We start from the raw sequence: 24,908 nt of genomic DNA, 5'->3' as shown, positions 1-24,908 counted from the left end.
GTTCTCAGTTTGTCATCATGAAGAGGAGAACGAACATATTATTTCTACTACAGTTCATTAGCTTGAAGAATGGAACTTGGTAAAGTTCGTGCAGGCAGTTTGTTGTCACACTATTTCCTGCAATATGTGTCATGTGAACGGTGCTTTCATTCTGCTAGAGCAGATGCTCCAAAATGATCTTCTATACCTTCCTTGTAGATACTACATTTATGAATTGGTTTTAAAATGTGTATTTGACAAGTGTTGTGTTTCGTTTGCATCTGGACCGGACGTTCCCCTATTTAAGCATTTTCAGAACGATTGGTCTAAAATAGATTGTACTAACTTTATTCCAGAATTGATGATGATAATGACGTAAGGAACAACATTTCAGATGTAAGAAATGAAGTATTGAATTTTGCTATCAAACTTGTAGAAGCAGGACACCACAGAGAAGATTACAGAAAATTTTTTGAACTGACATTCTTCGATGGCATACCTCCTCGAAGAGTTTTCTTTCGTTTGCCTAGAGCAATTCACCATGCAAGGTAGATGGGAAAAGCAATATACTGTTTAAAAATATTTCTCTTTCGCCAATATTTTCGTTTAACGAAGCAAATAGAGACTGGTCTTCGGAATGCATGAATTTTTCTGATACGACTATATGTCCAAGCTTGATTTAAATGTGATCAATTATCCCATTCACCATTACAAGACCTGCAATTTTTGAAAGCTTTGTATAGTTATAGGCAAATGGATAATGAATTATCTGAAGTGGCTCTTTCTAAATTTTCTCGGCATCTCTGGTACTTGAAGGAGGAATACGTAGCATTGGAGTTTTTTGATGATGAAGTTAACATAGTGGAAAAACAAAAATTGGTTGAAAGAATTAAAACTGTAAGGAGAGACCGTGAAGCAGCAAAGAGGCTTGAGGCAAGGATAATATAAAAATTCTTGCGAAAAGAGAAATCAGTGATTTTGATACAACAAACAATTTTTTCTCGTGAGATTTAAAATACCCAAAGGGTTTCTTGAGTGTGATCCGATTTCATGGTCAGATAACAATGACTATCTTCATGGAAAGACAATAGTTAAATTCATCTCCGTAATAAACGATGCAGCAGAAAGGGGAGTGAAACTAACAGAAGATTACAACATCGTTTTTACGAAAAATGAGTATCAGAAAAAGTTTATTTTGCATATAGTGAATTCTCATAGATAATCTTTTCCTAGATGTGAGAAAAGTGAACTGTGTAGTATATAAGTTTGAAAACCTATTGAAAACTTACCCAAAGCTATAGTACTACATAAATAAGGGATATTTCAATTTCTTCCATGTTATATTTTTTTCTTTTTCCTCATAATGGTCTATGAATCATCTTGATGGAAAAACTTATTGGTAGTTCATGGGGAAACAAAGATTTAACTTTCTCTAGCAGTTTGTTTCCAGTTTATGTAAAATGCTTCCAAAATTCTTACAAATCTGTGGTCCATAACTACAATAAAATAACATTACATCGAAGCATTTCGTTTTTTACACGTAATAACTCTTACAAGATTATTGGTAGCTTGAAAATAGTACGAGATTTGTGCTTCTGGGAAAACGCCACCTCAAAATGATATGTAACATGACCCTCTTCCTATTTGAAAATTTTGACCTGACTTCAAGATGGCCGCCATAATAATGCCATACAAAATTAGGTTGGTCATTTCCTCTAGTTCCATTATCCAAGATATCTTTCCATTCCCTTAAGCCGTTTGTAAATTACAAGAGTTTATTCCAGCTTTTCCCCATATACTATGCATTGTAAACGCATTCAAAATTTTAGGTCGTTTGGGGCACAATTTAAAATTATTCAATGGATCTAATTTTTCTCCTGGCTTAATTTTGTCCCATATGGAACCATTTTAGGGGGTGAGACCAAGGAAATTCCTAAATTTATTTTCCCCATATAAATAAGGACCACCCTAATATATATATAATCGTTCGTAGCTCAACCAAGGAGTGCACGTGGAATGTTGAAATTTTGCAGTTATTCTCAAAATAATTCAATATAATCTCTTACACGGTGCTTCAATTTTTAAAAAATCTGAACACTGTTCCGTAGCAATCACCAATCACCTTCTTAGCAGATCTAAAATGGCGTCTTTTGAGTGTTAAAAATGAGTATAGGGAATAAGTAATAGTCTGATGGGGCTAGATCTGGAAAATAACGGTCCTTGAAAATAGAAACTCGATCAAGTTTCCGAAATATATGCTATTTCTTTAAGAATGCAAAAAAAAAAAAAAAAACTAATTTTATTGGCAATATATATTCCTTTTCCTCTGTTAGTCATTGTAGTACAATCTGTCTGGTTTTATTTTGAAAAAGTGCTTAGGTAAGTATAATCACACAGATGGTTTACAATAAATACAAAGATGATAATGCCGTTTACAGCAGTTTAATATCTGAACCTGTTCCGGAGATATAATGAACATTGGTAAAGTTTGAAATAATGCCTAAATTTATTAATTGGAAAAATTTGTAATTACAATTACTATTCCAAAAGCTATTGCTGTAATGTTATAGAAGCAGGCAAAAGGGACATTTCAAAAATAATTTCCCATAACTACTACATTTAAAGCAGCATAGCAATCTCTACCCATGTTTTTCATGTCTTCGAAACGAGTTGAGATATCAAATTTCTGTAAGCGGCATAATAATCTTTACGTTTCTTGGATATCGTATGTGTAATTATATAGATACTAATCTAAGCATTAATAAAATCTTTTGAAGACAATAAAATTTTCCATTTCTTGTTAATTTCACTCCAGTTGTTGAAAATACTTCATATCATGGCCAGAGTATTCGATATAAAAGTACTTCCAACATGCACTGACAGTCCGTCTTACGTGCATTACTACTACTATTGTAGAGATCTCCAAAATTTAGTTGTTTTCGATTTTGTGATACTATAAGTTTTTGTACAACGCGTGGATTTGAAATGTCATAACCTGACGTAGTGCCATTCTTTATGTTGGGTGGTATTAACACTGCTAATCGAGTGGTGTTTCGGGGTATGTCAGAAAATATCGCCCTGTCGGTATTCACATGTCGCAAAATTTTGTCAATTGTATTAAAAGTTACAAGGGCGTTTCAAGGCAAGTTGTCCATAATATATATATATATATATATATATATATATGTGTGTGTGTGTGTGTGTGTGGAATAATCCTGAAACAAAACTAAAATTTCATTTCATTTTGCGTAATTGTAAAATAATAATAAAATACGTTTAGCATCACAGCATCCGTAATAAGACTAGAATAAACATTTCAGCAACGTTTCAATTTTTATAGTATTGTGTTTTGCTATATCAAAAACCTTTTTGTCAACCTTTTTGTTTATATTCCAACATATTCAATCTACTATCGTTTGAAAAAAATTAAATATTTCAGTTTAACGTCCCACAATTATGCCCTTATGGCTAAGAGAGACTATGATTAAGGCAAGTGAATGATGGAAGAATGGGGAAGGAAACGGGAGTACCTCGAGAAAACCCACGTACAGAATGCTGTCCAACACAAACTTACCTGGCCGGGGATCGAACCAGACTCCACGCACCAGATGTAAGCGTTCTACCACTGAGCTCTACTGTCGTTTGTATTCGAATACTGTCAGCACGGGATCCTGGTGAGGGAACATAATTTGCGGTGTTGTTCCAGTAACGTGAGGCAATTTGTGAGATAATTAAAGAGTTACCAAACTGCAGTCTAGATAGATAAACGGCGAGAAATCAATGTGATGAGATTTTTTTAACGTCCCACGATTATACACCAAGGCTACGAAAGAGTGTGATGGTGAAATGGATAATGGTAGAATGACGAAGTAAAAAGAAATAGGAGAATCCCGCGAAAACCCATGTACACCGTATTTGTCTTCCACAAAACCCACTTCATGGAAGCTGACAAGTGAGATCAAAATCGATGTGCTGAGAACACACCATGCAATTAAATCAGCCAGCCACATGTTTCCGTTAGCTGTTATCAGGGTTATAATCACAATATCCAGACATTCCACTACACTGAAAGTCAAAATAAGCTTATAAATCGAACCCTCCCCCTACTTTTCAAATCAAATCACTTCGTCCCCTCTACTTATATATATCGTTCTGAATTCCTTAGCTACTAATTCTTTGATTACTTTCCTTTGTTCATCGGAGGATTTATAACAGATAAGGCATACGTCCGTTGCCGAGACTGTAACGCGAAAATAAATCAATGGAAGCATACGACACGACAGAGACGAGAACTACACTAAACGACAAGAAATAAAAATTCGCGACAGACGATATTTTAAATAAGCTAAATTTCACATCATAAGCGGTTATGAATTACTGTCACTGACTACCCATTCAAACGAACAAATCAATTCTAAAAGAATCTAGATTTAATAGACATGCCTGTCTGTAAGGAGTTTTGGTAAGATTTATAGATTTACAAAAATCCAACTTACAGGGGAACAAAATAATGTTGCAGCATGTATAAGTTTTGGTTTGATTTTCCTGAGAAAATATATATAGTTATAAATCTTAGCACAGTTGAATTCTAGGTAAGTCGCGATAGCGTTTCTAGAACAATACGGCTGGAATTACGTATGTAACAAATAAAGTTCTGATTACACCTAAGAGGGGGAGTCCGAAAATAAGATTCACCAGGCAACTGTGGACAGAGGTGGGGGATGCAAGACCAAAAATACCGGTAGCGTGTGAAATTAAAGATCAGATGTACCTTTATTTCTCCACATAACTATCACGTACATTGAGATATTTATCATGCCGGTCTATAAGATTCAAAAAACCCTTCCAGGAAAAATTCAGGGCTCTGTATACGGAAGAAGCGTCGAACAGCTTCTGTGACTAGCATTGCTTCCAAAGCATCGATGGTGGTACGCCGGTTCGTTTTAATCATGTCATCCACCATCCTGACATTTTCATCTGTAGTGGCCGTGCACATGCTTCCAGGTCTCGGTGTGTCCGGCACTTGCTGCCGCCCCTCACTGGATTGGCGACGCCATCTCCGCACAATTTGATTCGATATCAAATCAGGCCAACAGACTTCAACGAGGCGGTTATGGATTTCTGCTCCCAATGCTTATGCTTTGAGCAGGCGCTGCGATGGCACCATCTGTAGGATCGCGGGCGAACGACCACTTGTGTCTTGGGTGTGTTGCGCGTGCAACCGCTGTTTTGTTTTCCCCATTGCTGTTCGCTTTCCTGGGAAAAACACGAGGGGAAACTTATTTTCGGACTCTCCCTCGTATTTCGTACCAGATGTACTGTTCGTAGTACATTTTGGAATAGTGTATGCGCATATAATAACTACTGATACCATCTTCTATTTACGTGTAATAAAATAAAGTGTAGTGTTTTGTGCTTAAATCATTACAGTGGCAATAACAACGTTTAAGATTATATCAGAGTATTTTAAGTTCGTAGCGTTTTGCAGTACAGTTTGAGGGAGCTTTAAATGATTCCCAATGAGTCGACCCAAATATGAATATCGGAATTACGAACTCAGTAGCGTGTTACTTATATGAACTCCTGCTATGTAACTTCGGAGAGATATGAGACTCAAACGGTGGTTCAAAGAGTGTGTTTTGAAGAGATGGCGACCTGTGTCGTTGATAACCTATATGTCAACCAAGTATAGCTGGTAGTGGTATATGATCTTTGCTAACGTTACTTAAAGAGAGCCTTCATTGCAATTTGATGTACCACATCACAAATCACGCGTGATCCGCCGGAAACGTCACCAAAGTCCTACAACATCCAGCCTACAGTGCAGAAAACAGTAAAATGTCACAACAGATTTTAATTTGATAGTCTTCTGCTTTGATTAGTCAAGATATTGCAAAAGTTTATACGGAGCTCGTGAGCAAAATATCTTTCTTCCAAGACATTTCTTTAAGAGCTTCCTACTTTTTCTAGAAGAAATTAGCATAGTACATATCGGTGGGTATTATTTAATGAGATATAGTGGTATGTCCTATACAGTAGACTTTGAGTCTAAGTTTTCAAGCTGACTCATTTCTTTGTTAGCTGAGAAACTAATATCCACAGAAACTTATCCGTGTTTTTCAAAATTTATTTATTTTATACAGAGCCTATACAATATTGCTTGCTGGGGAAGAGTAAAAAAAAAGACCCAAAGATAGGCTTTATAGGTCAACTCTTTCAGTAAATGAGATTCTGCACCATTTCCACAGTTTCTCCTGGGTAGAACACTATTTCACACACAATTTTTATTTAGTTATTTATTATTTTTCAATAACTTAGGCAAACGTCTGAAGGAATTAAATGCAAAACAAAGTGTACACGCCCCTTTTATTGAATACGATTAGCATACTTTGATTGTCAAGATAGTAAATTTTTACACACACACACACACACACACACAAATAATCCTCAAGGTACCACAAAATATTGTTAATTCTGAGATAAAAATAAACGTGGTGCATTACATTTCTTATTGCGATTTTTTTTTAAAAGTGCATTATCTATAATAATAATAATAAAAAAGTTCACAAAGTCCGAAGAAAAGAATCTTAAAATTATAGGTTTTCAGGATGCTTCCGGATCCTGTTAGTCCCTTTTATGAACAGAGTTTTGCAAAATACGCAATAAGTGGATGAAAATACAGTAAAACCTGTCTTCAACGACCCTTTATTAAACGGAAAACTGTCTTAAACGGAAATATTTCACGGTCCCATGAATTTTGGAGAACAAAACGTGTAAAACTTCCTTCATTAAGCGGAAACTGTGTTACGCGGACAACGGAAAGAAAAATAAACATTTAACGGAAAATTCTGAGTTCCGGACAACAACGTTTAGATGTTTAGACATTCTGTGAGACATATACATTACACTGTCTGCGATAAAATGTTCGTTCTTTTGTTAAATATTTCTGGACAGTGTTGACCTTCCCCAACCACTATTCATATTCACCCCCACAAATTGTCCTTAATCCCCGCAACTTAATCAAGAATTATACGGAATGTCGGAAAGAAGGAAACGAGATAGAGGAAGAAGAGGAATACGATACCGAGTTCGAAGAAGAGTGTAGAATAAATACATATCAAGATGCTCTCAGAAGTTTAAAGGAACTGCAAAACTTTGCCTTACGAAACAATGATTCTGATTCACTTAGTATAAATTCTCAGGTTAAAGTGTATGCGCAAAGTCAAGCAGCCAAGCAGCAATGTACACAGAAAACCCTGCTTGGCTATTAGAAAAATAAAGAAAACATGTGCATATTTTGTATTCATTTTAATTTTTTTGTGTATTTATTCGTAGAAGAAAGAAGTATTGTAATCGAACAATGTACGTACAGTAATATATTTTCTCAGTATGCCCCTTTATAAGCATGTATTTTTTAAAAAAAGAAAGGAAAAGTCTACCTCCACTAAGCGGAAACCTGACTTTAACGGAAATTTTTGCAAGTCCCGTTCGATTCCGCTAAAGACAGGTTTCACTGTAGTACCCCAAAACGCTACTAACTTTTTAAAACATCCAGGTGAAGAACGAAAAAGTCGACAAACTTTTCACGTAGAATAAGAACAAATTATGTAAACCGCAATTACAAATAATCTCATGGTTTTTGATGGTGATATTATTGAACTGACAACTGTGCGTCATTTTGTGTCTTGTAAATGAAGGCATAGATATAATCCATTAACTCTAGGAATTTATTTAATTTTTTAATATTTACACTTAGTTTTAAAACATCACACTACAAAATGTATTAACAAAAGAATTAAGTATTTTGAAGAAGACATGCAAAATGCAATAGTAGTTTGTTTCTATGTTTAACGCCTGTTAGCATTCTTGTAAAGCGTATGAAAGAGCGTGCCATTTAGAAAGTGCAACACATTTGCAAAAGATGGGAAAGCAATTAAAAAAAAACCTGAAACAGCTACTGATGCACTCGGATGGAGATGACCGCAAAAGGACAAGATGGACCAACCTTCGCAGATTGCTGAACAAAAATCATTTAAAAATATGAAGAAAATGAATAATGTAACATAAATACTACTACATATAATCATCTAGACACATGCTGTGCGTTTAAGGATCATGCAGATAGCCGAAAAATATCAAGCATTAAATTCAGATTTCAATTTTATGGGATTACAAATTACAATATTGTAACTGTAGGTAAATTTTACATATAATACTGTGTAATTAAAGTTCGTATGCGTTTAGCTCAAAGATGTATTCGTAATAGATAAATGATCTTGAGATCAAACATTAAAATTTTGCACCCCCTTTCACTAACAAAACGTAAAGAGAATTTCGAACGCCCGTTGTTTTCTATCTTATGTATACCCTAAACTCAACTTTGAACTCATAAAAGTTCTCCAGATTTTCGGAAAAATGTGCAATGTGCACTGATACTAGAATATGATTTCACAAAACTTTTTTTTTTTTTTTTTAAATCGAACTACTGACCAAATAATCATTGCATATAAGTATTCAGATGTTTTCGTTTCGATATTTTATTTACAAAATAATTTCAGCAAGAGAGAGGCATGAAATTAATAGGCATTTACTTAAAATTTTACCATGGGATATACTTCTTCAGTATGTCAGCATTTGACTTAAAGTAATGATATTAATCACTAGATAAGAAGCTCATTTTTAATAGTAAACGAAGTTCACAATTGACGCACACTGTAATTACAATGAAGAAGTTTGTATTTTCATTCAAATCGCAATTTCAATGAGTTTCGTCAGTACCTGCTAACATTTTCAAAGTGATGGATCTTGGTGCCTATTCTTACTACGTTTCTTATTTAGATCTCGACCAACTTCTTTCCATTGTAAGCTATTGGCTCCTATCCATTTTTAAAATTTACTGTAATTAAAATTTTTTCACTATAGGTACTATATCAAAACCTGGAATTAAATTTTAAAATGTATATACAAGTTACGTACAAGATACATTATCATAACTAATGTGACTCCATGGTTTGTATATTAGCTGTCGGAGTTGCCAGATCATATGCTCCAATATCAATTTGAAAGTGATCTCTCTCTCTCTATAGCCTATGAACCAAATGGTTCAATGCTCCATTCACAAAAGTTCTCCACGACTTCTGTCTTTAGCCAACTGGATCCAGTTTTTATTTTGCATTTCTATTTCTGCGAGCTCTATCTTAATATTGTCCACGCATCTGTGCCTAGATCTTCCTAACTGTCTTTTTCCGATTGACTTTCCAGTTGAAATTTTGAAAGAATTCTTATTTTCTTCTATTCTGGAAATTTGATGTTTTTTTTTTTTTTTTTTTTTTTTTTTTCTAAAGTATCTTACATATCACCGACTACTACTTTAAGGTTAATAATTTCTTATAGATTGTTTTTCATTCATAATGTTACATTTTTTATTGAATAAATTTAAACCTGCTTCAAAACTTTTCTTGCGTACAATATAATGAAGAAAGTTTGATACTAAATATATTTTTATGGATTAGAAATTTACAAATTCTTTCACATTCTCTTACTCATTTACAATCATTTTTTTTTTCCAAAACACTAATTTACTATTTTGTCTCAGGAATAAAGTTTAAATTGCTACTGATACATATCAAGGGATTATAAAATGATAATTTGGTATTCCCATCGGTAATATTTATAAAATACCATAATCCTAATTTCATAGAAAAATGTAGCACCAATGCATTTTACATATTATTTAGCAGGAATAACGTGAGTTTGGTGAGAGGAGGGTGATTACAGAAGGAAGATTTCTTCCAATGCTTTTCCCGGGGGAAGCGTTCCTAGCATCGCTGCTACGTTCCCTCTTTGAACAACCATACTTAATCTTTGTATAAGAAAGGCTGAAGCTCGAGTGTCGTCTGTGCTGAGAGTTATTCGGTGTCCAACTTCTTTAATATAGTTCACTCCTTCATGACCCCAGGAGCCACAAGTTTCGATGGCGATGGTGACGAAGTGATATTTGTCCAAGAGATTGGTATATTTTCGTATCTTTTCAGATTCTCTGCGAATTGCGACCATCCCAGCATGTTGCATTTTGTACTTTTTTGTTATTTATTTAATTGATTCATCTGTTTATTTGTAAAACTCCTTTTCTACACCATTACATAGTTTACAGTAAATTATAAAACAGAATTGGACCCAATAGTCTGCAGTGAAAAGGAGGCCAAAATTCAAATAAGGGACAAAGAAACTACACGCACGAGGATTCATAAATCCGAAGGAGTTGGGAGGTTCCCACGAAAGTGTTACTGAAACTGATCGAAAATTGAAAGCAACAGATAAACTTCTTATTTTAGATGTTGTTGGTTAAAACAAATCTGTAAATCATGTTTATCTGAGTAATGTATGATTTAGGGTTTATTTTACCAAAAATAGCAAATGATTAATAGTAACTCATAAAAGTTAACTGTCTACATATTTAGCAAATACGATAACAAAAAGTTCATTTTTTTTTTTTATATCATAGGAAAAATACTCAATAAAATACTGTAGACAAACACTGAAGGAAAAAGTATAAAAATTACTCCTCTTACTTATATAAATGGCGTCAAATTAAATTAATTATGGAAAAAACGATTTTTTTCTACGATGCCTATCTTCATTCTTGAACCTCTATGCAACATATAGATAATCCATACTATCGGAATGCTAGAACATAGATGCCTTAGTACTTACCTTTATAAATTATAAATTTCCCCCCCGTTACTTATGAAAATTAATTTTGGACTAGAAGAGTAGGAAAGACTTTAAAAGCCAACAATACCTTGAAAAGAACTGCAACAGAAAAGGATCCATTTTTCATTGGTAACAACAGAACGAACATCTTCAATGAAATTTTGCACAGCGACACACACACACACACATTCAAATTGTTGATTTAATTAGAGTTTATAGAGACATTTCTTTCAATTTTAGGATTCCCGGGTGAAAGAACTCCATTTATGGAGGTATCCCGGCACACGGGAACATTTAATAGAGATTTTCAGGGTAAGGACACTTCTCCAGACTACCGTTTATAGATAATCATAACATGGAATTATTATATACGCATTTAACATTGATGTAACAATTTGTGCGTGAAAACCAAAATCAAGATTAATTAATACAAATATACGATAACATGTACGATACAAATATACAAACTTACATGTTGGTAGATATAAAATATATAAAAACAAGCAGCAGTGTCTCGTATGCACCACGTGGAGGTTTGGTTATAGTATATTTTCTCTATTATTGAAACCGTGATAGTATATTTATACCACTTCCGGTTTCAGTATAGAGATTACAGCGACTATGGAATATATTCTTGAGACTCTTAATCGATTCCAGAAAACAGCTTCTTGTTGTCTGTTGAAGTTTTTTTTACTTAATAACAATCAATGTTAAAACCGGAAATGGTTGATTCCTGCTACTTCCGGTTTTAGTAGAGAGATTAAAGTGAAAATGGAATATATTCTTGAGACACGTAATTGATTATAGAAAACAGCTTCTCGCTAGCTATTAAAGTTTTGTATTCTATGGCGATCAACGTTAGAACCGGAAGTGATTTATTTCTTCCACTTCTGGTTTGAATAGAGGATTAACAGAGAAGATAATATAGGTTTTTAAAACGCTAAAACGATTTTTTTAAAAAGCTTTTCCTATCTCTTATCAGTTTTGTTCTGTGTAGATCAATATTGAAATCGTAAGTTCTAGTGGATTTCTATCACTACCGGTTTCAGTATAGAATTATGTATGGAGATGAAATATACTCTTAGAACTTAAATCAGTAGTAGGAAACCTCTTGTTGATCGCTCTTGCTCGATAATGATCAACGTTAAAACCGAAAATAGATGGTTCCTTCCACTTCCAATGGATAAATCATCTCCGTCAACGAACTCGATTCCTAATTTTGACCTTATACATCCTGACCAAAATTCACTCAACGAACTCGTTTCCTAATCTTGACCTTATACATCCTGACCAAAATTCACTCAACGAACTCGTTTCCTAATTTTGACCTTATATATCCTAACCAAAATTCACTCAACGAACTCGTTTCCTAATTTTGACCTTATGCATCCTGACCAAAATTCACTCAACGAACTCGTTTCCTAATCTTGACCTTATACATCCTGACCAAAATTCACTCAACGAACTCGTTTCCTAATTTTGACCTTATACATCCTGACCAAAATTCACTCAACGAACTCGTTTCCTAATTTTGACCTTATGCATCCTGGCCAAAATTCACTCAACGAACTCGTTTCCTAATTTTGACCTTATGCATCCTGACCAAAATTCACTCAACGAACTCGTTTCCTAATTTTGACCTTATACATCCTGACCAAAATTCACTCAACGAACTCGTTTCCTAATTTTGACCTTATACATCTTGACCAAAATTCACAGTGATTCATCTAATAGCTCTTGAGATGTTGTACCTCACGGACCGACGAACACACGGGCAGACATGATTATCTCTCGGATGGACAGACAGACAGAATAAATCTACAAAAGAATATTGGTTAGTAAACCAACAACTGAAAAATTATTTCCAATATTATTTTATCACTCCTATTATTCCTACCTCTTTCTCAATGATACATTCACACTGCAACATGCTGATACGCTATCCTGCACGCACTTATGGATCATTCCGCAGGCGGTGAATGTAGGGAAGATCGATGGACCAAAAAATCAATTTTACCGATCAGGTCCAATATTTCATTCATATGGAAGTTGGATGTAGGTCATAATTTTATTTCGCAAAAAATACATACATTGTCAATAAACAACAAAATGACTTTACTGTAGTAAAATAGTACTTCACTCGATATGTGGGGATGGACTACTACAGAGGGTACAAAGAATAGGGTTGAAAATCAGATTGGGAACATAAAATGTTGAGAGTTTACATAAGGAAGCAAAAATTCTGATAGGGGAAGAGATAGGAAAGGTTGAAATGCATATACTGGGCAATCATTTGCAAACCGTACTTTGTTGTCACTAATAGAAGTAATGTTTATAGGTCCATAAAAAATAATAAATAAAAAATAAATAAATAATAATAATAATAAAGACTTCTGTTGCAATTCTCTTGAAGATATTGCGGATTCTTTAATTTCTTATCAAATGTCAACTAAAAAAGATTAAAAAGACTTTGTACAGTTCTTGTTCTTATAATATACACTTTTAACTCTTGGTATTGTACTTCTTAGATTCATTACATCGTCTGACTTACTTAATAATAAATGCAAAAACACATATAATATATGTATTCAAAATTCATGCAACTGTATTGCACAAAATTTACAGAGAATAATATTCATTATGTCAATCATACACAAACCTGTGCTTGTAGAAAAGTATCCAAGCTGCTTGGAAACAACTAAGAAAATACTGCATATTAGAGAGAATCAGCGGGAACAAAATTTGGCACTTAGTATGTACTTACAATACATTTACTACTAATGGTATATTAATAATTAATACTTGATACCTAGTTTGAAGACAAAGATGTAAAATTTGGGTTTTATTAAACGCCAATAATTACAACGATCCCTGATATTTCTTCGAGGTGAACAAAACCTTTAAATTTACAAATCGAGTTACTAAATATTTACGTATTGGTCCTGTGATTTCTTAATCCAACTATTAAGCTTAACTTCTTTTAAAACGCCGCAAATGTTAACTTCATTCACAAATCATTAGAAAGAGAAAATTAAGGGCAAGTCGTTGTTGAAACACAACTAATCTGCTTATTTGTAATTAACTACGTCACTTCAAATATTACGTTGGCATCATTATTTAATGTTGCCAATTAGTTATTTAATTCAATTCTTAAAAAGTATGAAAAATTGCTGAAAAATTCTTACGATTATGAAAAATATTTCTTGACTTTTCCCAGATTTACATTAGTGATTAGTGAAGTAAGGTTAATAATATAATTCCACCTTTTGTTAAGCGATCCTTGATCGAGAGTAAGTTTCGGTTCTTTACTTCTGATAGAGAAGGATTCGTAAGTAGATCTTTTAATTTGCGACGCAGTCTTATGAAGCAATTGTACCTTTTTGATGATTTACTTAAAGGTGGAGAAATGTTTGGATAAGCCTGGTACTGCAAGATCATACTCTTTCGATTTTCTTAAATGATCTGTAATCCTTATTGTTACATTCCTTTTAGTCATCCCAACGTAGGTTTGTAGGCATTGACAAATTAGTGAATAAATGCTAAGAAAATTTGACTGTCCACAATAATTTCTATATTCAGTTAGATTACTTTCTAATTTCATTTTAGATTTAAGTGCTACTTTGAAATCATATTTATTTGCAACTTTGTGAAGATTAAGCCAGGAGATCAACTCTGGGATAATAAAATATATATATTTTCATACTTTAAAGAATTTTCCAGCAAGTTTTCATACATTTTAAGAATTAAAATGAAATGAACTGAATCTTCCTCCCACCTTACTGATGGAAGCAGACTTCTAAAAATTTGTTGAATGCTTACTCAGAATGAGTTTTAAAAGTGAGTCCACACACATTCGTGTTTTTATTATTATTTTTATTATTAAAAGTATATAAAATATGTCTAATGAAAACTGTAATAATATTCCTTCTCCTAATGATTTCACTTGTTACTAATCAAATGTATATTAAAAGCTATAATGTCCTTGCAAATTATTCATGTGAAATTACTAGTTCATTAAATGCTATACAATATTTAATGCCAAATAATTTATTATAAAAACTGTATTGTTATGTTCTCTTAGATATCATCCTTATAAAATAAAGCTAAAAATACTTACGGAAAAGCAGCCATAGTAGCTAATTTGACAAAAATGTCTTTTTTAACTTTTCTTGAAGAGGAATGAATTTGTGGTGGAGGCAATTTGTGTTTATTACAAAAGCTTGCAGGTTGAAGTAAATATTCTTGCTTCACTTCTTCTAGATCAGCTTTATTTGCAACAATTAACACCGGAATTTTTGTCTCAACGAAGTATTTCTGTAAAGAAGCCAGAAAACTCCAAATAATAACCACAAATAATCAAAAGGAGTATAAAAGAATTGTAAAATAAAAGTATAATTCAAAAATAACAAACTACGCATCTTAATGTTTTTTACTTGCTGTTTTAAATTGCTCAGAGAAGCACGTGATTTTAAAATCAACATCGATATCAATTATTTAGTTCATTCAAAAGCTGTTGTTAAAATAAATCATCACGAAAAATGATCAGTTGATTGCGACCGTATAATTTTTAATCTCCTTTAGCTATACGCAGGATTATTCATTGGCTTGTACTTTTATTACTGAGCTAGAAAGTTCTCAGATTGAGAATTACGACTATAACGGGACTAACTATAAGGGACTTCTAGGACTTCTATAACGTCATTGACATATTGCTTGTTTGTTCAATGTCCCTTTTCAGTGCTATTATTGTAAGAAACATTAAGAGACAATTCAACGTAACAGCCAAACCACGTGTCTTCCACCGAAGACCAAAGGAAATAAGAATGCTAACTATTTTGCTACGAAGGAGCTCTTAGGTTGTCATAATTTACATCTGTTGTAGATGGTGAAATATAGTCTTCTGTTTTGAGTTTTTTTACTATCTTGAATAAACTGGAACGGAATTGTCTTACCAATACGCACTTTTTTTTAGTGCTTTATTCATAATTTTGGTTCAAATTAATTTCCATAATTGTTTGCCAATAAAGTACGAAAATTAGAAGTAAAACTTATCATTTGAACCATGAAGCTACAGTTCATGAAGAGCTATTGTCGACTAAACACTATTTGGGGATGTGGCGAGTACCGGTTTCTATTATTATTCGTGTGTGTTGTAGACAAGTCTACTGAATTGTTTATTAATATGAAAAACATTTAAGAAGCATACTTACCAAATATATTCTGGCAATGTATTCAAAAGACCTTGGATCGGATACATCATACACTAAACATGCTACGTCACACACCACTTCGGCTGGCATCAACGGATCTGAAACGTTTCTGGAACTCACTTCTTGTAGTATTAAATATTTTTCCTGCCCATAAACTTGTACAGAGTTTACTGTGTATCTAACACCACTTTCAAGTTCTTCAGGATCCATGTCCTAGAAAAATTTAATGATAAATATTAAACACACATAAAATTGGAAATACATTTCCTAGATTCATAATACTATTAGTATGCATACCAAGTAAGCAACATCACTTACATATTGCTTAAACATACTGTATATTTTCTATTCCTTTATAATAAGTTATTTGATGTAGTTATCAAAGATATTTTTAGCGCTGTGCAAACTCTATTTCTTCAAATTTTAATCAATTCCATATCAAGCAACATCGTCACTTGAATAAACTACAGCAATATGAAGCAAGTATTTCTGAAGTGCTTTTCATCATTGAATTCATTCATGTTTATTTTATTTACTCTTATTTGCTTCTATTTTTATCATGCGTGAACAGTGCTCCAGGAGTAAGACGAAAGTTTGAAAGTGCAAGGAATACTTAAGAATTAAAATTGAAATAAATGAGATATTCCTGAACGTCTCTTCACGGTATAATTAATATCAATTAGGACACCAAATTTCAAACAAAGTACATGTTTCTAAACTAATAAAAAAGGATAATTACAAAAAATCGCCTTCATTAATACGCTTCCATACGAATCCATACTACCTCAGTTGTCGAAACTACGTGCTAAACGTTTCTGGCATCCTAAATTCGTATGTTAATATCTTGAACTCAATTATAGATTAAGGACACTAACTTGCTGAATATGTAAACAAATAGTTTACCTAAGATCAAGATAAGTGTACTGTTTTCTCCCTTCAATTACACTATCCAAAATTACCTTGCTTGAGCTGAGAATATACAGAAATCGAGATCGCGCATTTCCTTGACAGGATGCCTATACTAGTAGAACATGAACCAAGGTCAAGACTGATATTTGCCTAAGATGGTTAGTAGTAATATAAAAGGAACAATTGAGATAGTAGTTGTATAGGGGTGATGCGCTTTCAATATAACGAACAGCTTCACAATAAGAACATTTACCTCTAAACACCTTCCAAGTAGATTTTGGCACAACATGGATTTCCCAGAGTTTTTTGGTCCAATCACATGACACTGGTATACATTCCTCGTAGTTTGTTTCTTAGCAAGATCAATACTTTTCTCTCTTGTTACTGAAATTAGAAAATAGAAGTAACGATATATTATGTATATAGATATATTTAATAAATATACATCGGTGGCTCTAGAGTTCTACAACAAGGAAGTCACACTGGCAATGACGGTGAAATTGGCTTTGTATCCCCTCCTCGCAACATCATCCCTTGGCTTTGGGGCTTCTAGTGATGTTTTACTTTGAAGGCATTCTTTAAATTCTGATATTACGTACAGCTATTACAAGAAAAAAATTGCCACTCTATAATCATATATTCATTATATAAGTCTTACATACAGAATCACTTAACGTAACTTAGATACTTTACACAGCACAAAAAATTAAGGTGTGAAAAACAATTGATGTCAACACTACAACCTATTTCTTCAATTGAATTTTCTCGATCAATTCTGCAGATGAAATGGAATTTCTAGTTTAGTACTGCCCTTTAGGCTAACTCCCGAGAAAACCCATATGTTGTCCCCCACAAACTCGCGTGGTCGGAGATCAAAACAAGGAACCCTCGCACTAGAGATAAGTGCTCTACCAGTGAGCCATCGTGCCTCCCTTCCAATCGATTCTCTAAATATCATTCGGTCACATACCTATTAACATACTACTTGACAGTATAATTTGAGATTGACACAACAACTAAATAATAATAAAAGTTAGCTAGCTTCATTTATCATATATTTATCTAATATAAATAAAGAGTTTGTTTGTGTGTTTGTTTGTTTGTCTGTCTGTCTGTCTGTGTGGGGCCTGGGGACCAGATGAGTGAACCGAGAGTTACCAAAATTTGGTCACGGGTACCTTGGTCCAGGCCCCAGACGAAGCGTCTTTTTCAAATTTCGAACCAGGGGTCTAAGTGGGGGGGGGGGGGGGGAGTTTACCGGCACCGGCCTGGAGACCAGACAAAATGACTTAGAGTTACCAAATTTTGGTCACGGATACCTTGGTCCAGGCCCAGACCAAGGCGAAGCGTTTTTTTCGAAATTCGAACCAGGTGGGTCTCAGGAGGGTGTTTATCGGGACAGGTAAAAGTAATAGAAAATGACTGATATTAGTGTCGAATTCATAGTTTTCGCGGTCGCTGAGATCAATGGTGGCATTCCATTAGCGATGACATGCAAATTCAGCTACCATTGTATGTGGGCCGGGGGTCAGCGCAGGAGGGAAGGATACCGAGGCATGTAAAAATAATTGAAAATGACTGATATAAATGTCAAATCCATAGTTTTCGCGGTCGCTGAAATGAATGGTGATACTCCCACAGGCGATGACTTTCAAATACAGCCTCCATGCGAAGAATGGGTATATTCAGCAAGTTTACTTCTAAAATAGAGGATTTTCATGAAGCACTGAAACAAGTATGCATTCAATTTCGATAGTTTCTAAAGCAAATATGTAATCCATTCGACCATTCATTTTCAGGACCAAGACGTAGACTGACTGTTTAAGGTAGACTCTGAATTACATTTATTCCTACCGAAAATCAGATGATGGTATTCCATGGTGAAGACGGGTTTGCAAACCATATGCGCACGATAAAACTTCAAAATATGCATGAAGTTCTGCAAGTCTAATGGGGACCAAATTTACTGATTCCTCCTCTATGTTGTTGTTCTTAAGGTTATCCCACGTGTACATAACTTAGTAATTGACTGTTCTTTACTTATTGTTATTTTATAATTTTTAATTAAACAGGGTGTCCACTCTCAAAGCGTTTTGAAATTCCCGGTTTTCCCGGCTCTACTAGGTAAATTCCCGGTTATAACGGGCACTAAAAGTAAATATTTTGCGAAAGAGGCGGAAGGATTATTATTTAGTTCCCACCCGAACAACATAAAATTATACCATCGAAAGAAATTATGTTTTCTTACCTGTTTTCATTACTTCCCGATAAGTGCATTGATTTTTTCTTCCAGAAGAGCAGCTTTTTTTTTTTTTTTTTTTTCCCTCAGCAATTACCTTTATCTTTTTAGCTTCCAATTACAGTCTTTCTCGCGTCACACGTTTTCTCTCTCTTTCCATCTTTTCCTTTTCACTCAAATCCTTCGCCTTTTTCTTCAAATGTTTAGTATACCGAGCATGTGCATTTCTGGCCGCATATATCATATCTTTGTTGATTTTAATTGACTCCAATCCACCTAATACACTCACACTATCATACACTTGTCTCATGGCAATAAGGCTCTCCTGTTTGATTCTCAAAAATGCATTCAGAATTTACAGAAAATCTTCTCTCTACTGATGCATTTCCGTGTGACAGTATCAAAATACATTGTATAAAATCATTGAGTTCTTGTACACTGTCCTCACTGAATACGCTAAGAAGTTCAACATAAAATGCATCCAGACGCTTCTCCTTTCTTTTAAACGTTTTGCACTGATGAATAGATTCAGGTGACTAAAATACCTTCCAATATTGTCCCCAAATTTTATCTGCTTTGCTTCCGTAAACCATTGTTTAGCTACCATCTCCTCCAAAGATAATGTCAAACGCTTCTCCGCTAGTGTCAGGTTGTGACCAATAAGCACAGGGTCGAGACACGAAATAGCTCGAGTAAGTTTGTATTTCAATGGTGACCTATCCATTATTTTACTAATCGCTGCGATAGCTTCTCTGCACGTTCGTCGCAGTGTTAGCTTGTCTAGATCCGTTATTTCCTTGATTCCACACATGGCATCCCTAGTTGCAAAGCCTATGTCCACATCTTTAGCAGGAAGAAGATTGTTTGGATCTGATATATATATTTTTTGAACAGATGCACCTGCTTTATTAAGAACATCACCCTTCACTATTTTTTTCCATTAATCTTTATACGAAAGAAGTGTGCTCTTCATGCAAAAAAAGGTCCCATGGGTTGGTCTGTTAGAAATTCGGTCAGAAATGGTTCCACCATTGGAGCAATAGTTGAGAGAAATGCTAATTTTGGTGCTAGCATTCTGTCGTGCGAATTTTTTCTCTACAAATGAAAACGTTGTCGAGATAGGTGTTTTCTTGTCCTCCTTGACACACGCAATATATATATATAAATGAGGCAACATTAATAAGGCTCGAGATGCAACGTCACTGTTTTCTACCCATCTAACAGCACAAAACTTCTTTGGGAAAATATCAGATTCAGTGTAATAAGTGTAGTCCGACCTTCGTGCTGGCGAGTCTTTGAATAATTAAGACAAGGCACGTAAAAACCCCACTAAGTCCCAATCTGTCTTCTGCATGTCGGTTTTGAACGCCCCATTAACTACATGAAGACCGCAACTACCAATGCTTAACAACACTGGACTTTCCGGCGTATGTTGCAGTTCAAGTTGCAAATCTGACAATAGTTTAAAATTGACACTTGGCCCATCCTGAATAAGTTTCACCTGAATGAGTTTCTTTAAAACGTCCGAAGATACCTTTTCACTGATACCTTTTAACACACCTGACGCTGTTGAGTATGCGAGAAAAACAGGTGTAAACATCTTGTTGTAACAAGAGATTTATTTGAATCCCAAAATCGTACATGTAAATCCATTTATTGCCTCTGAGAAACTTTATTCAATGATTCGTGGAAACATATCACAACGTAGGTACAGTCTTTTAATAACCTCTGAAGTTCTCGCTCGAAATAGGGTGCTAATCCAAACACTACTGTGTACCCCACTTTAGTTCGATGCTATTGCATTTTTTCTGCAATATCACTGTCAGAAAACATCAATTTAAATGTTGATGCACAACGCTCAGCTTTAGTAACTGAATCTGCTAATAGGTAACGTTTAATAGTCGGTTAAGAAGTAGAATGAATACTGCCTGACTGACAGGAAAAAGATGTGTCATTCTCAGTCGAAGAAGCAGAAGTTGACGCTTGACAATGATCAGTGGATGAACTTTGCTTACTAATAGTGTCGGAGAAGTTTTTATGACAATGATCGGTGGATGACTATTAGTTTTGGACGACTTCTTAAACGCAACATGAGTTAATCCATTCACAACGCAAATGAAAGTCCTCCAGCTGATTTTTCCACTGTATTAGGCAATAAAGCATAATAATAATATCCTGGCATATGTCGGCCTGATAGGGGCCAGAATTTCTTACCCAAAAAAGTTTTGGTTAGGTTAGGTCTGGTTACGTTAGATTTGTTTTGTTATTTATGTTTGTACTTACTATCACAGTTTGTATAGATTGGCCCGCAAGAATTTGTGCAAGAAACTTCAATATTTCGCTTACATTAAAGTGGATTATTGCCGGGACCGGAGTGGCGATTGCTCATCAGACGCAATCCCACACTCGCTGTTTCATACATGTTCATGAACAAATTATTTATTTTCTGTGGTGTGGAATCACTGTAACAAAAACCTTTCTACTGTTATTCCATACTGTTAAGAGAATAATGACCATCAAGACGTAATATGCTCCCTTGTACTTATTGTGCTGATGTTACCACACGTGATTTAAAAAAAAATGGACTAATGACTTTCTTACTGACTATTTTATCTTTTTTAGTCACTTCGTGATGCAGAAGTAACTTTTGCCTAATCCCGAAAATTAATGCCCTCCTTTATTTTGGCATTCCACGCCTGAAAACTGCTTTCGTTTTGCATATTTGCTCACATCCGTACATTTGAAGTATTTTTAAAACCAGCTTTAAAGATACTCAATAAACTTGTACGCCATCAATAAAGATTTTATGAGGACCAGTCCTACAACCTCCTGATGCCGCTTAAATATCAGATAAGAACGGGATGATAAGTGATTACAATATTAATATATTATGTAAAATGAGAACTACTGCCGCAACATCTTGATGAAAGTTTTAAATTACTCAATAAAGTTGTATACCAATAAATATTCCCTTAGAGCAAGCCCTACAATTTCCTGAAGTCTCTTAATCGTCAGATAAGATAATGGAATGGTACCACTTACCACAGTACTAATGTGTTATTTTACGTAAAATAATAACTACTGCAGCAACATCTTGCTAACTTATCTGGTGGTTAAAGATATCACGAGATTGTAGAACCAGACTAAACAAGCAATCCTAACTGCCAACTAGACAATCTCATTCCCGCCATTTACTATTCGCATTCATCTTTACATTGCTATTCATTTTAAACAAAAATAATAATAAAGAATATATCAAAGAAACAATTCGTACTACTTAAAGTTGAATTATAGTTAAATAATTACCCATATTTTTTTTTTTTTTTTTTTCTTTCTTAAAAGACCAAGGCCAAAACAAAAGACCGCACACATGATTGCTGACTACAACATAGCACTCTTTCAAGTTTCAAACAACCCCCTTTGACGTATCACTACTCTATTCTTTTTTTAAAATGCAAAACATGGTCGATAAGCGAACCACAACGTAGGATTCAAGCGAGCGCCTGTTTCACCGTTGCCACATTCACTTGCGACTCACCATTGATGCTGAATTCGAACGCCCCAAACGGTGGATACCGACAGGATGACGCTGGAACCGACCCAACGAATCATGAATTCAGAAGCGCCCAGTGACTTATCGGTAGAAAACAATTGAGCTACGCCTTGCGTTTTTAACTTTCGGCCTTCTTCGGCTATTATCGTCGTGTTTCCCGGTTCTTTGGAGAAATTCATGGCTTATTCCTGGTTCATAAATTTCCCGGTTTCCCGGTTTTTCCCGGTGGGTGGACACCCTGTTAAAAGTGTAACATTTACATGTTTTTCTGTGGCATCGCAGTTTGTTTTCAGAGCAACATTTCAGTAGTAAATCAGTTTAAAACGTAGTTCACGAATATTCATTCGTGCTCTAAATGCTTGCATTAGAAGTTACATAAACGTACATAAGATAATATTAAATACCGAGATTGTAAAGTACACAAAGAAAGTGTTCTTATCTTTTTTCCTTTATAATGATCTGAATATGAACGTCGCAAACAAATACAATGATTTGAAATTCTTCTTATCTTTGACATAATGTGAGTCATTCTTTGTGTTTGTACAAGAAACGGAACAAATGCATCCCACTTTGGTTGGGTTGAGTGCATCAGCACAGCCAAAGAGCTTACGCTTCGCCTATTTCCTCTTCTCTTGCGTTCCCGTCAGCCGACTGAAACGAATCTTTTTTTTTTTTTTTTCCGTCACGAAAAACGTATAATTACATTGTACGTAAGGGCATGCGTTTAAAGAGCTACTTTGTGAGACAGGCGATCACTAGAGAGAGGCAAGTCAGAACATGTAAACAAAAAGTAATGTCAAACATCGTTACTTCATTACATTGGAAAATCTCTCATAGAAATCAATCAAGATTACAAACTTCATATTAAAATAACTAATTCTTTTCTTCAGTCGATCCTCATTCGTATACAGCAATAAATATCCATATTTTTTTTTCGTATTAACTGGAAGGGACAATGACTGTGACTACATTATAATATGAAATCTTCGCATAACGTTAACGCTCTCCTTATTGTCACATTCTTTCTTTAAATTGGATTTTCGAAGAATTCCAATTAGAATTTTTCAAGTTACGAAAACTGAAATTTCTAAGCACTCGCCACGTAATCCTACCATTATTATACAATAATAAGAAAATAAATATACCTTTAATTTTTTGCTCAAACGATTTGGGAGTTATGTTGTGACTATGTAAATAATCTAATTACTTTCTACTAGCTCATGATGAATGGTACAAGAACTTACCTTGAATAGCCGTTAACTGATTCTCATTTTCTGATATATTGTAGCCTAAATATGCCAGATGCTCTAATGTTTTTCTGACGTCTAACAGAGTTGTAACTGCCCAATGACAAAGATATCCTTGAAGAGTCAGCCAACCCTAGAAAGATTTAAAAAACACAAACGGAAATTGAATACAATATGTTTTAAGCAATTTGAAAAAAAAATTACGGTCAAATTAGAAAGTTTTAAACATTTCCTGATACAGTAAATAAGTTACTTCAAGTAAGGAACGATATTACTTAGTAAGTTACGGTACATGCATTCCAACGCAATTTTCCTAAATAAAATGAATAGCTCTGTCTATATACACGAACGAACTTGTCAAAATCAGTACAGATAACCAGTAGATACACAAAAAAGATACAGTTAGGGACGTTAGTTCTCTACATGACCTCTACCTGAATCCTACTCAAAATCTGAAAGAATCCAGTTACTTAAACTAAATTCCCTTAAAATAATAATAATAATAATAATAATAATAATAATAATAATAATAATAATAATAATAATAATAATAATAATAATAATAATAATAATAATAATGTATTTCTGACTTACGTTTCTTCTTAGCTCCCTCGTGGCTAAGCAGTTAGCCCTGTTACGCGTTAGCTACGCGTATTTGACGTGAGACCCGGGTTCAATTCCCGGCGTGAGCTCATATGGTTCGGATCCTCAAATTCTCTTCTTCTTTCTTAAGTAGAGTTCACTATTCTTACAGGCTCTCCTCAAAATATTTCCCTTCACTTTCCAGTGAAATTCAAAGACCACAGCAAATTCCTACGAATATGTTCTTTTTACCGTACAGCTGGTCTAACTTCACTAATTTGGTGTTGGTTTTTTTTTTTTTTTTTCTACTGGATTTTTAAATATAATTTCACACAGAAGTAAACGAACAATCGCTGACCTTTCTCCAAAAGTAAAATATGCACTTAAATACTTGAGTATGTTTGTGTGTCTTTTCACAAGCAAATACACAAATGTAACTACAATATATGTTTCAAAAAATGTAAAAATAAAAATTG

General features: G+C 34.3%; 1 protein-coding gene across 6 annotated transcripts in view; it reads right to left on the bottom strand.

Annotated features, from left to right (window-relative positions):
* Window positions 1-24,908, bottom strand: part of Miro (mitochondrial Rho GTPase) — a 73,394-nt gene that overhangs the window by 7,683 nt on the left and 40,803 nt on the right. For 3 of the 6 annotated variants that reach the window (XM_081750909.1, XM_081750910.1, XM_081750911.1), the window contains exons 10-15: window positions 23,848-23,983; window positions 17,065-17,195; window positions 15,903-16,115; window positions 14,810-15,006; window positions 13,352-13,390; window positions 7,925-7,996 (exon numbers count right to left, since the gene is read on the bottom strand). In XM_081750909.1, the coding sequence (XP_081607035.1) occupies window positions 7,925-7,996; window positions 13,352-13,390; window positions 14,810-15,006; window positions 15,903-16,115; window positions 17,065-17,195; window positions 23,848-23,983 (788 nt within the window). The remainder of the gene's footprint in view (window positions 1-7,924; window positions 7,997-13,351; window positions 13,391-14,809; window positions 15,007-15,902; window positions 16,116-17,064; window positions 17,196-23,847; window positions 23,984-24,908) is intronic. The other 3 variants (XM_081750913.1, XM_081750912.1, XM_081750914.1) reach the window with 3 other exon arrangements.

The sequence above is a fragment of the Thermobia domestica genome, chromosome 3 (genome assembly GCF_964235325.1).
Source record: "Thermobia domestica chromosome 3, izTheDome1.hap1.1, whole genome shotgun sequence".
NCBI lineage: Eukaryota > Metazoa > Arthropoda > Insecta > Zygentoma > Lepismatidae > Thermobia > Thermobia domestica.
Note: the sequence above shows the minus strand (reverse complement) of the source record. Positions and strands in the feature narration are given on the sequence as shown.